This window comes from Vipera berus (genome assembly GCF_964194415.1).
Source record: "Vipera berus genome assembly, chromosome: 6".
Taxonomy (NCBI): domain Eukaryota; kingdom Metazoa; phylum Chordata; class Lepidosauria; order Squamata; family Viperidae; genus Vipera; species Vipera berus.
The window spans coordinates 74,944,295-74,962,693 of NC_138208.1; the positions used below are offsets into that span (position 1 = coordinate 74,944,295).

General features: G+C 40.2%; 1 protein-coding gene across 2 annotated transcripts; it reads left to right on the forward strand.

Annotated features, from left to right (window-relative positions):
• The first annotated feature begins 1,014 nt into the window (after positions 1-1,014).
• Positions 1,015-18,163, forward strand: AMN1 (antagonist of mitotic exit network 1 homolog). 2 transcript variants are annotated; one of them, XR_014027022.1, is made up of 8 exons: positions 1,015-1,599; positions 3,264-3,396; positions 5,344-5,488; positions 7,928-8,145; positions 13,842-13,918; positions 14,235-14,291; positions 15,569-15,680; positions 17,687-17,749. XR_014027022.1 is itself a non-coding variant. In XM_081332044.1 (7 exons), the coding sequence occupies exons 1-7, from the start codon at positions 1,550-1,552 to the stop codon at positions 17,758-17,760; spliced, it is 789 nt and encodes a 262-aa protein (XP_081188170.1). In that variant the 5' UTR covers positions 1,015-1,549; the 3' UTR covers positions 17,761-18,163. The 2 variants fall into 2 exon arrangements, 1 of the variants encoding a protein (XP_081188170.1); XM_081332044.1 differs by lacking the exon at positions 13,842-13,918 and having other exon boundaries at positions 17,687-18,163.
• Positions 18,164-18,399: the final 236 nt, after the last annotated feature.

Sequence of the window (18,399 nt, forward strand, 5' to 3'; positions counted from 1 at the left end):
CCATCCTGCTTGACAAATCGGACGGCCAGAAACAACTGCACAGAGACCATCCCTCAACTTACCCAGTCTGAAACCATGTAGGACTTTAAAAATGATGAGTACCTTGAAATGCACCTAGAACAGGGGTGTCAAACTCGCAACGTCACATGACTTGTCACGACACATCACAACTTTTTTTCCATTGCCTGCAATGAGGTGGGCATGGTTTTGCTATGATGCATCAGGCCCGCGGGCCAGCAGTTTGACACCCCTGATCTAGAAGCACAGTGGAAACCAATGAAGCTCAGAGTAGAGGTGTTACATGCGCCAAATAACCAGCCTTATTTACTACCCATGTTTCTGCATTCTGCATCAATTGAAGTTCCCAAATGCACTTCAAGGGCAGCCCCATATAAAGCACATTGCAGTGGTCCATATGGGAGGTCACAAGGGTATAAGTGACAGTGAGCAGCACCTCCTGATCCAGGAACAAGCACAACTGGCACAATACATAAAGTGTACAAAGGCCCTCCTAAGCCCCGGTTGCCATCTGCTATTTGGGTCTGTCTGAGGCTCATCCAAGACCAATAATAGAAAGACCCTGGCACCAGAAGGTCCAAACACCCAAAGTCATTCTTCAGTCTTCCTTGAATTGAGCTCAAGCCTGTTGTGTCTCATCGAGGCCACCACACCTCAGACCCTGGAAGGGTCTGACCATCCAAGGAGTTTGGTACAAATATAAAGCTGAGTGGGCATCATCAGACTGGTGACATCTCATTCGAAACTGTTGGGATGACATCACCCAGAGCCCCATTTATGTATGTTGAAGAGGAGAGGAGAAAGACACCTGACAAAGTAGGGATCTAAGGATTGGACACCCCCCCACACACTTCTTATTAATACTGACTGGAACCGGCCCGGAGGTAGGAGGAGTAGCAACACAGCCCAGTGCCTCAGACCTCTAACTCCAGGAGCCGGTCCAGAAAAATACCATGAACACACAAAAGACACGCGTGAACTGCAATTCTTACTCATTTAATATATGCATAATACATAAACACACGTGATTTGCAACTTACTAGTCTACTCAACGCATAACAAAAAACGCGTGATCTGCAACTCTTAACTCATTTAATCAATGCATAATACATAAAGCGGCAACGCACACCCATTTTATAAATGTATCATACTTTAAACAAATACACGAGTTGCGACCTAATCCGACGCACTTGGGCTGCCGGAGGGAACGAAAACCGAAAGCAGCACGCGCCAGCCGCGTGGGTTCTCCGAGACGGCGTCCTCCTTTTTCGATCGGGGCGAAACCCTTACAATCCCTGAGAGAATCTCGCGGCACTACATTTCCCAAAGTGCTCCGCTCTCGCCCAGGGACGCTCTGGGAATTCCGGCGCTCCTTCGCACAACCCGGCGGGCGAGCTCCGCAGCCATGGAAGAGCTGGGGGGGAGGGGTGGGCTGAGCGCGCTCTTTCTGAGGAAATGAGCGACGTTTTCTGACCCGGCGGCGCCAGCTCGGCCTGTGAGGAAAAGGAGGCGAGCGACCCCAGGCCTGGCGATGAGTTGTCGCTACGGAGGCGGAGGGACGGTTCAGTCGCTCCTGGAGCTGTAAGTGGCCGATCCCTCCCAGGGTCTTCCCTCACCGAGGAGACGTCTCTCCCGAGGCCCGAACTACCCTTTTTTCATCCAGCCTCCCTCCGTCTCTCCCCTGGTTGTTCTGTATTTTATTTCTTCTTTGCTCGGCTGAAAAAAAAAGCTAATACTTTAGAGGGGAGCTGGCAGTTTCTCCCCATCGTGTGCCTTTTCTCTGAGGGAAAGTGAAGGAGGCGGGAAGGAAGTCGGGTCACCAAGGAAGCCGAGAAAGCTAAACCCGAGGCTAACCTGAGGTGAAACAATGAAACGAACGACCAAAAAAAAAAAAAGCATTCGCGCTCAGAATAAGAGAAAGGCCGAGGCATCAGGATCCCAGCTTTTAATAAAAGTGGCAAAATCTGATGCCAAACCTTCATTCAGCTCCTCATTTGGCTGTGGCGCTAGCAAGAGTTTGTAGTCCAATAGGTATTTCTGAGAAGCAGAATGAAAGGTGGTGGATGAATTTAAATCTCCAGGATTAGATTCACTGCATCCTAGGATTTGGGTGGGGTGGGGCGGGGGTGTCAATATCTGCAAGAGATATGGCCAGGTAGTTTCACATTGGTACATGGTTGTGAATTACATCTGTGCCCTCTATCACACATTTTTTTTTCTTTTCCCTCCAGGAAAACAGAAACTGAAAGGGTTTGCCAAACTTTTTAAATTATCTTTGCGAAATCCTAAAAACAATGATCGGAGGAGGGTGGCAAGGGTTTTTCATTTTTAAAATGGGTAAGGAAGATCTGGGAAACCACAGATTAGCTGGACCAACATTAAAACCTGAAAAAGTCTAGAGCAGGGGTGTCAAACTTGCAACATCACGTGGCGAGCGTGACTTTTTTGCCATTGCCGGCAATGGGGTGGGCGCGGTTTCACCCTAACGCATCCGGCCCATGGGCTGGCAGTTTGATGCCCCTGGTCCAGAGTAATCATTAATAGTTTGATACATAAAAGTCTGGAGAATAATCTAAAAATCAAGTTAGCGTGGGCTTGCACAAGTAACTAATCTCATATTTCAGTGTTATTTATTTCACAAGTAACCACTAGTCTGGTTCATGGAGAGTTATCACTAAACCAATTAGAAATAAATATACACCAGTATGGTTACCTACAAGAGGTTGAAACTGATAACTTTGATTTAGGTCAGACTTCATAAGCCATACTTGGCCTAACCAAGGATTTTGACTCAATTGCTGTTGATTTGGTTCATACATGTTACTTTATGGTTTATTGCAAAAATAAAACTAAATTCACCGGTCACTGAGAATTCTCTAGCAGATATGTGAGTTTCTTCAAAATTCTTTAGAGCAGAGTTTGAAATTTAGTAATTATATAATTTATCTCACCATAATCCTATCAGTAGCCATGAGCAGCATGTTTGTGATTAGAACTTGTTTAAAATTATTGTGTTTCATTTGTTCCTGTTTATGACTAGTATACATTGTGCATGTCTGTAGTGAAATACCCTAATACTTTTTTTAAAAAAAATGCTTGCTTTTTTACTTGGCTTTATATTTATAAAAAGAAGCCAAGTGTATTGTTGAGTAAGTATTGCTGAGTAAGACAGTATGATTTTATACCTGATATTGCAGCGGTTACAAAATATTTTCAACATATAATTGTTTTTCTTTCCTCTTCAGATGCCTTCATTGTTTAACAAGAAACATATCCAAATATGCTGCAGATATTAAGTCTTTGCCTCCCAACATAAAAGATAAACTGATTAAATCATTGAGTATCCAAGGATGGATAACAGATACAAATATTAGCATGGTAAATTTCCATTTAGATCATGGTCTTTACTACTTTTTCAGTATTAGCTGATGTGCAATAGATTCTAAACATGAGAGAGATAAATTGTGGCATTCTTGAAGGGTTTTGTGGGAGATGAAAATATATCCTCCTTCTCATATAATAAGAGAGGGCTAGAACAAACCTGAAATAGGCCCCCACAGTAGTGATTTAAAGCTTTAATTTGAACTTTATGCTGTTTCCTAACAAGAACGTACTATTTGTAATCTGCTGAGCTTTGTGCAATGTAAATGGCAAAGTAGGTAAAAAGGTAAAGGTTCCCCTGCACATGCGTGCTAGTCGTTTCCGACTCTAGGGGCCGGTGCTCATCTCCGTTTCAAAGCCAAAGAGCCAGTGCTTGTCCAAGGACGTCTCCATGGTCATGTGGCCGGCATGACTAGACGCCAAAGGTGCACGGAAAGCTGTTACCTTCCCACCATAGTGGTCCCTATTTTTCTACTTGCATTTTTACGTGCTTTCGAACTGCTAGGTTGGCAGAAGCTGGGACGAGTAACAGGCACTCACTCTGTTACGTAGCACTCGGGATTCGACTATATATATATGTTCGACTATATATATATATGAGTATTTTACCCATGGGAAAAGAGGAAGTGAAAGTAGCAGATGCATAGAGGTTTCAGATGGGAACTGTCTTTGCAAAGTAAGAATTATGAGTGGGTGGTCAATAGAAAAGTATAAAAATATTGGTTTAAGTCTGGCTCAGTGCCATTGGCCTATAGCTGTCCTATTTGAGTTTGATATACCATATGGTCCTCATTGCAATGGGTTGTTAATGTAAGTGATGTTATGTTATTATGCTATTATTAGAAAAATAAACCTCTGAATCCTAAAGTAAGAATTATTGTTTTGTGTTGCTGTCTCTTGTCTTTTCCCTTGGGTTTTTCCATGACAGTTTGAATTGCTATTTATCTCACCCTTGGCCATACTTCCAGGTGAATAAGTAGTTGTTATTGCTTGATATAAATGGAGTTCTTGTAGAGCATGATCCCTGCTGGGCGATGAACATATTAGAAAAGGCATATTAAAGAACAATAAAATGTAGTCTGGATGATGAGAAAAAGCTCAAAAGAAATATTTAGGTGGCTCACAGGATATATCATAATCCAGAATGTTTAAACTGCAAGCAATGCACTATGTCTCTTTACCACAAGAATCTCCTTTTATGCCAAAATAGATTCACATCTAATTGTTTAACAATAGTATTCTAGACTATATGCAAGTTATGTGTGTAACCAATGACATGAAGTTTAGAAACTATATATATGCTGAGTTTTCTTGTCTCAGCATGAAGACCCTTTCAGACTCTTCTTTGAAGATTGTGTCTTCCACTGCAATACTTGAGGAAAAAACTTTTTGTTCTGCCAATGAAACACAGTATGAAGACTAATACTTCTATCCTGGGGATGATGAGAGTTGCAGTTTGGAAGGCTTTGAAATATGTGCTTGTATATTTTTAGTTTAACATGCTATGTGATTCTAGCTACTATACATGCTTGGTAAATAATTTACAGTTTAGCATATTATATGAATCTAGTAAATTAGGGATTATCTCTTGTTAAAACATAGCTTAGAACAGTATACAGTATAAAGCTAGTTACATTTTTGAAAAAGTAAGCCGAATGACTACCTAGGATTTATTAAATGTAAGTAATGACAGGGCATTTCTGCAAAAAATGCATAGAGCAATGAAGTCCTAATTCCTAGAGAGTTTGTCTGCAATGAGTCCCAAAAGCCAAAGTGGGAGGCTGAAATATAGTTAAGTCATGTTCCAAAAGTCCAAATACGGGCCATCAGCCAGTCTTATGTTTTAAGGAATAGAATATCCATAGATAACAGGCTTTGAGAGGCATGTTTTGCTTTGTTTTATTTACATTTGTAAAATCTGATTGAAATACTTGCCATTTTTAGGTTCTTCACCCTGCAGTAGAGGTACTGGATCTTCGAGACTGTGATATTTCAGACCATGCCTTGCAACAGCTTTGTAACTGCAGGCATCTTAAAAAGATAAATGTAAATGTTTGGAAAAACAACAGGCTGACCATAACTTCTGAAGGTATACTTTCTCCACAATGATTATTTAGAAGAACCCTGGGAGATACAAGTGATAGCTGTTTAGGTTGTTTGTTATGTTCTGTTTTAATTTATATACTTTAGCAAAGATAGGAACAGAAACTTTTTAGTGGAAGTTAGGAAATCCCATTTATGAGTGGGATCATGTTCTTGCAGGTATATTGTATTCATACTGACCCGGGATGAGCGGTAGGTGGGGTGGGTGCTTCTGATGTCCACGGGGGAAGAAGCGGCGAGGAGGCTCTGCACCTAGCCCAGCCCGGCACGGAAAGCAAGGCAGCAGCCCCATGTGCGTCCCCGTGCGTGAGTGTGCCCCCGCCCTGCCAGGCAAGCGGAGCCGCGGCTTCTGCAACAGAAGAGAGCAGGCGGGCAGCGGAAGGCACGAGGAGCCCCGATCCCAGCACAGACCCTCCCCACTCTCCTCCTCCCCCCTTCGGAAGAGTTGTGGGGCTCAGGAGCCTCCCTCCACCCACCCCAGGGAAGAAAACCATCGTGAGACACTTCTGTTTTAACTTTTTTTCCTTGTCGCTTTTTGGAGTTTTCCTGTGAGACGGCGGCATTTGGGAGGGGGTGTAGCTGCCCCCTTCCCCCCAAGCCATCAACTGAGCAAGACGCCCTCCTGCCCACTGCCCCATCCACCCGAGACCCCCTGGATCTGCCCCATCTACCCGAGACCCCCTGGATCTGCCCCAACCCTGCCCCGCCCCCACAGGCATCCCTCCCCAGGAGCAACATCGAGCTGGCCACACCCACCCTGACCACACCCACCCAGTCTACCATGACGACCATAACCATGCCCACCCAGCGGGCCACACCTACCCAGCGACCATGCCCACCTAGCACCCGGCGATACATAAGTGGGTTTTGGGTTGCAGTTTGAGCACTCGGTCTCTAAAAGATTCGCCACCACTGGTAATACTGGTCCAGATCATCTGTCCAGATCTCATTTGGGGAATATTTATTTATTTATTTATTAATTTAATTTGTATACCGCCCTTCTCCCTAGGGACTCAGGGCGGTGAACAGGGCAATACATAAAAACTAGATACCAGTTGAATACCAGTTGAAATAACTGAAGAATGTAAAAAGTCATTGTGGAACCCATTAAGTATGTTAAACGTAATTCATTTTATTCCTCTGTGAGCTGCCTAGAGATTTTGTATGAGAGGCAGCCATGTAAGTCCTATAAATAAAATTGAAAAACATGTTACAATTAATGTTGCAATAATGCATTTTATACAACGTAAATAGAAACTGGTTTTGAACCCCTGGATGATATGGTTAGAACCCTGGAGTTCCAGGGAGTATGGTTTAAATAACAACAGGCTGGAAGTACTCTAGGATCTCTTTCAAAGTCTTTTCCAGTTATTTGCTTTTCAGTTCAGATGTAGCACTAGAGAAATGAATGAGAAATTTGAAAAACAAAGAAAATGTATATACATATGAATCGTTGTGGAACCATTAACCTATGATGACAGAATATTTTAAATCTATTGGAAAGTGGTATGCTGATAACAAACAGATGGTCCAATCTTGGTTGAGAAAATTACTCTCCTAAGACTCTTCTCAATTATTGGGTTATCATAAAGTTCAGAAAAGGAGATAATTGATTTTCTTTAAAAATCAACAAAACAAAATCCTTTATGTACCATGTTTCCCCGAAAATAAAACCCGGTCTTATATTATTTTGCTTCCAAAAGAGGCACCAGGTCTTATTTTCGGGGGATGTCTTACACGCATACCTTAGGACCGCTGCAGCCAGGCCTCCCACATCCCAACACTTGTTGCGCCTCTGCCCAAGTGTTTTTGTGGCCACTTGCAGCTGCACACCATGTGGCACGTTGTGTCACTGCTGCTGGTTGCAGCAGGAGGCCACATAGCTCGTGCTGATCGCATTGCCCCTGCCACTCACAGCAGGAGGCTGCAAGGCTCATCGTGCCGATCACGCTGTTGCTGCAAGCAGCGGCACCAGCACGATCAGTGCAATATGCCATGCAGCCTGCCACAAGCAGCAAGGTAAGCGGCGTGATGAGCCTCATGGCTTCTTGCTTTGAGCGGCAGCAGCAACACAGTGTGTCACATGGTATGTGGCCGCAAGCAGCTGCAGAGGAACTTGGGCAGTGGCATGACAGATGTTGAGGTGTGGGAGACCTGGCTGCAGTGGTCCTAAGGTAAGTGGGTGCAGGAGCCATGGGGCAGCTCCATACATCCCTGCCCTAGCTTGATTTCTATTCTTGGGGTAGGGCTTATATTGGGCACGTGTAAAAATCAAGCTAGGGCTTATCTTCGGGATAGGTCTTATTTTGGGAGAAACATGGTATATTATGCAAACTAAAACTCAATGAAATCAAACTCTTATATTTAAATATATTGTAATAGAGTTTTATCTACAGGAGAAAAACCTGCCTTCCATCTTCAACAGGAGTTGCAGCACTGGCCTTATCGTGTCCCTATCTGCAGGAAGCCTCCTTTAAGAGATGCAGCAACTTAACGGACAGTGGAATCATTGCTCTTGCCCTCAACTGCCGCCTTTTACAAATAGTCAACATAGGTGGATGCTCCAACATCACAGACACATCCTTACAAGCCCTTGGGCAGAACTGTAGATCCTTGCACAGCGTTGATTTTTCATCAACCCAAGTAAGATTGAAAAGCATTATTACAACAGCATCTTGAAAAACATTGGAAATCAAGATAATTCATAAATAATTTCATAAGATTATTCATTATCAGAAATGGGATTCTGAAATTAAGAGGGATCAAATGGCTGTCTTAATAATTGGAGATACTAGACCGTTCCCTGTTTGGCTTTGGTAGGCATTAGATTCTGGGTTCTCAGTGTGATGCCCAAGAAAAAAAAGGGGTGCTCCATTGACATTTCAGTTTATTTGCATGGAGGTTTAATGAAAGGCATGATGCTGAGTATAGTTTAAACATGAGTAAAATAAAGTAAAAAAGCAGGCAGCTAGTAATGTCACCCTGGAAAAGAGACAGATAATAAAAACTAGATGGTTGTCTTGTGTGGTGTGAAAGGAAGCAGTATATAGGCACAATAAATTTCACTGTTTATAGTAGACAGTGCTAGTGTCTAAGGCAGGAAGAGATCTCCATTTGTTTATAAGAATGCATGTCATAGTATGATTTGTTTTATTTTTATTGTTTCTATGTAACAAAGATATACAATGTGTAATGTTGTTTTGTTCAATGCTCTGCATTGTTCCTTAGTGATCATTATTGTTTTTCATTCCAGTAAAATATACCCTGTTTCAATTGTTTCCAGACACTTTGGCTTCTTATTAAAGCAGTTTTTCATACAATAATCTACGAGGGTCCCTGTCTAATATGATTGCTGTTTAAAGCGGAACATTGTTAAAAAATATCTCTGGGTGACGGCAGCACGGTTACTGGTGGGACAATATTGGAAGAAGGATAGTTTGCCCACTGTAGAAGAATGGGTGTTTAAAGTTTCGAATCTTGCAGAAATGTCTAAGATTTCTGCTTATCTGAAGGATCATTCACAGGAAAGATATATTTCAGTTTGGAGGAGATGGATAAATTATATTCAAAACAAATATGGGACTAAAAAGTATCATTTAGCTTATGAGTAGATTTTAGTGGGATATTGTTATTGGTACGTTGTTTGTAGTTACCGGTATGTTAAAAGAGAGTTAAAGCGCATTATGAATTTGGTTAATTGTATATTATGCATAATTTTTATTTAGAATATGATTATTGTAACTATAATCCTGTATTTAGCTCTGGGAAGTGGGGGGGGAAGTGGGTGGGTTTGGGGTGGGAGGGATTTGGGGATATATTGTAAAATTTTGTTTTTGTAAAACTCTAATAAAAAAAAAATATCTCTGGGTGTTCAAAGCAGATTGTCCTTTCAAAGTTACAGCAGATCTGCTCATTGGACCTGCAAGCCTTTATAGTTAGATTGGGGTAGGCCACGCCTGGCTTTTGTGTTGCGTGCAAGTATTCACACTCAAGACAGTAAACAGGATGCAGAACAAAACTCGAATTTAATTTCTGAATTTATATCTTAAGCTAATTAAAATTAATTATTCAATTACATGCAGCTAATATGATTTTTCCCATGTGTTTAATGTGCCCTTTTTTCAACTAGAGTAAAATTTATGTTAACTTTGGGATGAAATCCAGCTCTCTTCTAATGAGCCACTGAATGTTTTAATTGAGTCCTTCCGTTACAAGATCAACATGAGATGTTAAGATATTGAATGAAAGGCTTAAAATAAAACATGTAAGCCATCAAATCCCCCTTTCCCTTTCCTGCTCAGTGTGGTAATCCAAATTAAATGGTAGTAAACCCAGAAAAATGTTCTGCTTAAACAGATCCAGTGAAGAGGAACCTAGTACTTTTCTAGGTAATTGGTTCTACTGTTGAATCTCTTTTACTACTAGATTTTTTTATGTTCAGTCAAAGCATACTAACTTTATTATTTTATGCACTGCACTCTGGAATGAGAGAGAACAGGGCTTGACCTGCTTCTATGTGACATTCTTTCAGGTATTTAGGAGAGCTGTTATTACCTCCCCTCCTCCTATCATCTTTTCTCAAGTTTAAGTTATTTACCTGCTTTCCCAGCGCACTACCCTTCATCCAAATTGAACACTATTGGGCTTGGAGTTAGCCATTGGCTTCCTTTGTTCTCTAGAATGGCCCCAAATTTTGTGTTACAACACCAATAGCCACCTCACTACTCATCCATATAGAACTGAAATGGCTTGGATAAATCTGGTAAGCCTAGGGCAGTGGTTTTTGTTTAATTTGTTGAAATGCTGCTGTACATTCAGGTATACTTTCAAATGGATCTAGATCTTTTCCTTGGGTTGCCTCATACTAAACGTTTTGTAACGACTACAATCCAGATCCTATAAAACCAGCCGTTCCTCAAGTATCCCCATAATTATTTCCAGTTCTTAGGTTCAGTTAGTCTGCAGATTGTTTCTTTCCTTTCTGGCAACAATTGTTGTTGATCCTTCAAAATGGCAAATCCTAACTAAGAGTCTTTTTAGCCACTTGGGCCTTTCCCTTAGATACAAGATATCTCACTTGGCCCCAAAAGTTTAGTAGTTCCCATTGCACACTGCATACATGTCTTACTGGTTTCACTTCAGATCAATAAGTCATCCACATATTGAAGCAGAGTACATTTACAGGAGGAGATTCCAGTTTTCAAATCCATGGCCAGGGCAGTTCCAAACAAGGTAGAAATCTCTTGGCTGTTTGATTCCAGTAAATGAAAAAGAAAGCTTCAAGTAAATTTGACAAGGAAAACCCGTCTCCCTCAGGTGGAAGAGTTGCCAATAAAGTATATGGGTTAGGCCACGGGTCGGCAACCCGCGGCTCCGGAGCCGCATGCGGCTCTTTGAGCTGTCTCCTGCGGCTTCCAGTCACCCGGTGCGCGTGCACCACTCCGAACAGGAGGAGGTGCATGCGCACCTCTCGGAACAGGCGGAGGTGCGCGTGCACCACTCCAAAGGTTTGGAGAGCTGCGCGCGCACCTCTCGGAACAGGCAGCGGCGGTACCCGTTTGGAGACCTGCTGGTGCCGGTTTGGAAAGCTGCCGCGGCCCGCAGCAGCTTTCTAAACCGGCACCAGCAGGTCTCCAAATGGGTGTTCGGGCGGCAGTTTGGAGGTCCCGGGGGTGGCTCTGGCAGCACCCGGGCTGAAAGCGGCGCCGCAACCCAGCGCCCGTCACCACGGAGACCCGTCGCCGCTGGCGTGCAGGTGCATCCACATAAAAAAAAGTAGAACCGCGCGCGTGTATCCGCGCATGCGCAAAAAACAAAACGTTTTGTGCATGCGCAAAACATTTTATTTTATGCACATGCGTGTGCGTGGATGCACGCGCGCGGCTCCCACCTTTTTTTATGTGTGATGGAACCGGTTCCCAGTGGCTCTTTTGCTTTTTCAGGTTGCCCCCCCCCCTGGGTTAGGCCTTGTAGAATGCATTGTCATTGTAACTTGATTTACTGCCCTCATATCCTGAACAAATCTATATTAATTGGACCTTGGTTTCTTTACTAGCAAAATTGGGATATTAAAGTCAGATGGGCACTCTCTAATCAGTTCATAAGTGAGATTTCTTCATCAAGGGCTTAAGTCCATTTTAACAGGTATTGTTTCACCCTGGGTGGGGTGACTCCTTCCAATAATTCCACCCAGACTGGTGTCACATGATTTGCTTGTCCATGTCCCTCAGACCCATGACATTACCACATCTTCAACTTCCAAGGGTATCTCACTATTCAGAGTGGTGAAATGTAACGTACACCCTTGCATTCTCCATCTCTCTTCTTTTGGTAACATCAAGTGACTTTGTCCTCACGAAACGTCAGTTCTGCTTTCAATGTCTCTTCCCAACAAAAGTAACAGACAATCAGGCATGTATAAGAACTAGTGATCCAACTTTCCCCTCTCCATTACACAGTCCATTGGTTGTAAAAGTGACCTATTGCATGTGACTCCTACGGTGGGTACCTACTTGTTAACATATTTCTCCTTGCAAATTAGCCATAACTGAATAAGTGGCTACAGTATCAATTAAAAAAAGAAAACAATTCTTCTCATAGTTCTAGTTTAACCAGGTACTCATTGCAGGAGGAAACTATAAACTGTTTTCTGGATCCCAGTCCTCCTCAGTCTGAATCTTCCATTTGGGCTGTCACTATCCTATCTCGTGATGTCTTGTTTTCCCTCTTTCGGTGACGCTCCTGTGACCATTGACCTTTTTGTCTACAGAGGGCACATTGGTGTCTGCAAACCTCTTTTCTTCACAGCTGATTGCAGTTTCTCCTATTTGTATATCTTTAGGCTCTCTTTTCTCGTTATTTCTTAAGGCAGCCGCCAATATAGACCCTTGAATTTTCATGTTCCTACCTTCATTCTTGCCTTTCACCTAGTCCCAATTAGTATATATCCTTAATCTATTTCTAATAATTGGGAAATTTTCATCTCTACAGTATCTTTTAACTTTCTGCAGGTTTTTTCCTTATATCTGGAACACTGACCCATAAAAATCAAATTAACCATTCTCATATTTTCAGCAGATTCAAGGTCTAAGTCAATATATTGTCTAAAAGCTTTATACAACTGTTCAAGAAATGCCCCTGGATTTTTATTTGCATTCTACGTACTTCATAAATCTTTGACAGATTTTTTTGCTTCGGAACCCCGTTTCTAAGACTTTCCAATAAACAGCCTTTATAGGGTCTTCAATCTATGAAGGTCAGTATCTTTGTTATGATTCCAGGAAGGCTCTTGATATGGCATCATCTCATATGGTACTTGGCTCACTTTTGGCTAGTTGCCATCTTGTTGCCTCGTCTCTTGCTTTCTTTAAAACCTCTCCTCTAGCGTTAACAGAAATGTTCATTGAACTTTGACATTCTACCCAGGTAAGGTTATGGGTGTCAATACTTGAATAAAAAGGGAACATACATCCAACATGACTCTGTTGCATATATCAGTGAATCCTGATCTCTTAAATCACATAGCTGCAAAGTGGCCAGTCTGGCAGAACTGGGTGGAGGTCCCCTGGCCAGTCCCATCTGGGTTGCCAAAAAGTTTCCCAGTGTGGCCTTCCTCCCAAATTGAATGTACTGAGATGAGCTTTGTAAAATAAGCTTTATTCTGCAGATCTTTATTCAAGCAAATCTCTCTCAAAGCCTATGTAACCCACCCTAATATCCACTGGTGGGGTTTTTTGCAGCATTTTTCACAAGCTGCAGCATGCTTAATACTACAGGGTCAAAAATTGTTCTCCTGTCCTTTTACAGTAAGCCTTTACCTAATTGCAAATAAAGCAGTCACCTTTCAAGCTTGTAGATAGGTTAACCACAAAATTATCATAAGTGTCATTTCAGCAGTACCATAGCATAGCTTCCACTGATGTACTTCCCATTTAACAATATACTTCTCTTTTAGCTATAATATATGCAAAGTTTTCCTGTTTATCCCTTATGCCTTGTCCCCATAATACACTGGGGATTACAGTTTAGCAAGCTGAAACATTTATGCCTTGTCCTAAAGCTGATACCCTAAGTAAATGTGTATTTATATTTGAGGCTTCTCTACCACATCTCTACCTCTTTCAATCTCTTTTCATATGGCTTAGTTTCCAATCCTGTATTCATCTTTATTGTCTGTTGCTGAACTTTTGAATCCTATTTAAAGTGTGGTGCTCAAAACTGGACAAAGTACCTCATTTGTGATCTGACCAAAACAAAGTAATGTGCAATAATTATTTCACATGATTTGAAAAATACAATTCTGTTGATTCAGCCTAAAATTGTACGCATCTGCTTTACAGTCACATTCACCCTGCTGTTCATTTTCTGTTTGCTATCAACCACAATTCCAAGATGTGCTTCTACAAGTATTATTAAGGCAGGTATTCTCATCTCATACCTATGCATCTTATTTTTGTTCTCTAAGCTTCAGACTTATTTCTATTAAATTTCAGGGGTTTTTTCCAGAGCTTTTACTTATTGGTTTTGATTATAAGAAATTTGACTTTCCTTGTTAATTAAGGAACCTTTTATCTGGCCTTGTTATTTATTGTACTTTTCTTCTGTTTTTAATGCAAGTTATTTTGAAAACATATAAATAAAAAACCAATAGATTATATATAAATTTCCATTATTGAAAGAGAAGAAATAATATTTTGGCTTCCACTTGATAAAAGATCCTTTTTTCCATTTAGGTCACTGATGATGGGGTGATGGCACTTGTTAGTGGAATGTGTTCAAACAATTTAAAGGTAATATTTGGATATGTTTAATTAAAGTTGCTATTAGAAAGTTACATATGTGGGAGGAGAGAATTACTACATCAACACTCAAAGATACTTTTATTAACACTCAAGGATACTTTTTCAATTAACAGCTGTTGGGTAAATTCCACAGAGGAGTGTGCCGAACTTAATGTAGATCATATGAGTTAAGTGCTATTGCTGTTGCTATATAAACATAGTATGTTGTTTTTCAGTAGTACTATTGGGCAGTAAATGTATCTTAAAGTTGTTTTCTGGTTTTTGTCTGTTCTTGCATATTATATCACACGTGATTTCCTCTGTGCCAAGGAATACATAAACAAGAATAGATTTATAAATGCTGAACCAAAGGTTTTGACTGAAATAAGCTTAAAACACATGAAGACTGTAATATATTTATTCAGCCCCTTCAGTTTCTGTCTCTTGTTCCTCATTCTGTTACCTCACTTTTCCACCTTTCCTGAATTAGATATTGTGACTTGTGGGATAAGGTGTTCAAAAGAGAATAGTACTCAGCTGGGGCAGGGGGAGCCTTAATAGGTTCATACAGTTGCATCAGCTGCAGTCTACCAGATCTCTTTTGAAATACAAAAGAGACTAAAACATAGATAAAAACAAATGCTTACTAAAGCAGTCAAAACTGTTTGTAAAATCAATTTCCCTATGCTTCTAAAACTCAGCCAGCGTACAAATATATTTTATCACTACTTTCTGAATCTAAAATTAAGGTAGAGGTGAGATTTTTCTCTACTCATATGATGCTTTCTTCATGTGATAATATATTTACTATATTACTGAAATACAGAAACGAATGAGAAAAAGTTGTCCTTTGTCACCTTTGTTTTTATTTTTGTTTTGGAAGTAACAGAGATATTATCAAGAAGAAACTCTTTGGTAAATTTCAATGTATAGCATATGAGATTCAAATTACTTTAGAGCAGGAGTGTCAAACTGCCAGCCCGCAGGCCACATGCATCATAGCAAAACTACGCCCACCCCATTGACAGCAATAGCAAAAAGAAGTTGCGATATGTCACGACACGTCACATGACATTGCGAGTTTGACACCCCTGCTTTAGAGCAATTCATCCTGTGAGAGATTAGGAACACCCATGACTTCATGCAATTATTTGAGACATTAGTCTCTTCTATAATCTCTCTTCTAATACCCTTCTTATTGTTCCAATCATATTTCACAAAACAGAGATTTATTTTTTATTTATTGAGTGATAGTTACTGATGGCATTATTCTTTATCCTTAATAGGAGATCCATATGGAACGATGTGTTAATTTGACAGATACATCTGTGGAAGCTGTCCTCACATACTGCCCTATGATACATATTCTTCTATTTCATGGATGCCCACTCGTAACAGGTGACTTGAAATCTTGACTAGAGTAGATTGTCAAAATGACGTTGCATGTATTATGATATCATTGGCTGCAGAACATCATCATGTGTGTGACATAACTTGGCTTTGAAAGAAAGCATTTCTAACTTATTTAAACAATAATTTTACAAATGGAAGTAAGTAAAGCAGGGTGAAGAATAAAATGCCAACTATCCTTTGTATTTTAGAACTACTGCTATACTATCTAAAAGCCGGAGTGAGGTTAAAACAGGAGTCCTCCTATGATTGTGAAACTGCTGTCCAAGAATAGAAAAGCCCTAGTTAATCTCTTTAAATATTTAAAGATATTAACAGACTCATATTTAAAGTTATTAACAAAGTCAGATTTTCTGAGCACTGAGAAATAACTATCCACACTAAGAAGACTAAGGGAAAATGAAAATCACACAAGCCAAGACTATGTCCTTTGCATATGCTATCTAATTATAATTTGGTTGTATGTTTAAATATCACCATGAAGGGGTTTTTCCAGAGATATAGGTGCTAATTCATTGGTAGGAGATATAGTTATTTGATTTATTTATTTTACTTACTAGATTTAGAACCCACATTTTATACAGTAGCTCAGAGCAATATAAGTATCGTTCCTTCCTCCTAATTTTCCCCAGAACAACCCTGTGAGGGAGGTGGGCTGAGAGAGAGAGCAACTGATCCAAATCTCACACGGAGCTGCCATGGTTAAGGGTGGATAAGAATCTGAGACATTCCATTAAATACTATATCACATTGATTCTCTTATTATTTTATTATGTGATAATTATCTTTAATTATCTTACTACTGGCTGTTATTGCAGTTTTAACATTCAAACTCACATTTTCTCAGTAAGGAAAAAAGATTGGTCTCCTTTTCCAATAGTTGCTTCTTCGACTTCCATGGATGAAGATGTAATATAATTATTAGCATTTACACTGTGGAAGGACCTACTAGAAAAATTAATTAAGAATTTAATATGAACATTCTTTCTTGAAAGAAAAATGTGTCTTAAAAACTGCTTTGTGAGGTTCTCCATGTCAGGAATGATCTAGGTTAGTGATTTTCAACCTTGGCCACTTGAAAATGGATGGATTTCAACTCCCAGAATTCCCCATCCAGCACTCCTAGAATTCTGGGAATTGAAGTCATCCATCTTCAAGTAGCCAAGGTTGAAAAACATTGATCTAGGTTGTAATTTCCAAAGGTTTGAACAACACAATTAGGAATTACATCTTGACTTTAGTTTAGATATGAAAACTTTGCCTCGAAAAGTTGTGAATGCTCCAACACTGGAAGTTTTTAAGAAGAGACTGGACAGCCATTTGTCTGAAATGATAAAAGGCAGGAGTGTCAAACTGCTGGCCCATGGGCTGGTTTCACCATACCAAAGCTGCACCCCACCCCATTGCCGGCAATGCAAAAAGAGCCACGATATGTCACGACAAGTCAAGTGACATGGCGAGTTTGACACCCGTGGTATAGGGTTTCCTGTCTAAGCATGGGGCTAGATGACCTCCAAGGTTCCTTCCAACATTATTATTATTACTATTACTACTAGTATTAGTATTAACCATTTTGAAGAGTTGATAGTCTGAGTCCAGGAAAAGATGGCACAGAATTTATAGTCCACTCTTGTTTCAAAGTTTGTGCATTCTCTATTATGCTTTTCTGTTGAAGAACTTTGGCCTTTCTTTTCTCACACTTTCTGGAATTGTTTGTTAAAAGTTAAAGCATGTTTTCATTCTCTGAATTCTTGCTCTGGGAAACTCCTGCTATTAAGAGAGCCATAACATGTTTATAAAATATTAGGAGGATGAACAGTCTTAAAAGCCAACAAAATATAATAGATCAACATATTGAACTGGATTTTGGTTATTTATACAATGGTCTTGTAGAAAAATAACAGAAGGCCATTCCTTCGAACTACTTTGTTCCTGTCATAAACATTTCTTTAACCTTAAAAATAAAAACTAAACATAGCATACTTTATTTGCAGATCGTTCCCGAGTAGCACTGGAGCAGCTGGTTGGGCCCAAAAAATTCAAGCAGGTTTCATGGACTGTTTATTGATTTTTGTTTGAAATCACAACGCACTACTTCTTTCATTTTCTTTTTTTTCCCCAAAGGGACCATTTCTGAGAGTCTCCTCAGAAGTTCTGATTAGTAACAACATTTGCTGTTGATAACTGTAGTTTCAGTTGGAGAAGAGCAAACATGCTATTCATGTTTGGTTTTCTCCAAGCTAGGTTATATCAGTGTTTTGCATTTTTGTGAACCTTTGGAGCACTACAGTAAATGTGGGAATGCAAAAGCAGAAAGAACACCATTAAGCTAATGGAGCAAATTTCATGGAACCATCTTGTGCTGCCTGCTTTGCTGTCATTTAGGTGAGGACCATTCTATTTCTAAACATCCATTGTAACAGGAGCCATGGTTTGTTTGTATCTAAATAAAACCTTCAAGTTGTACATTGCATGAATTTCATTTAATTCTATTAATAACCAGTCATAGAACTCATTATTGTAATTTTTAAGGGAAGAAGCTAATGTGGGGCTTTGCTGATACCTACAGAATTTATTTATTTATTTTATTTATTTAATTAGTTTTCTACACCGACCTATTCCCGAAGGACTCAGGGCGGTTTACAGGGCAATATTTAAAAGACAATATAAAATTAAGATAAAAAATAGAATTAAAAAGAATTAAATT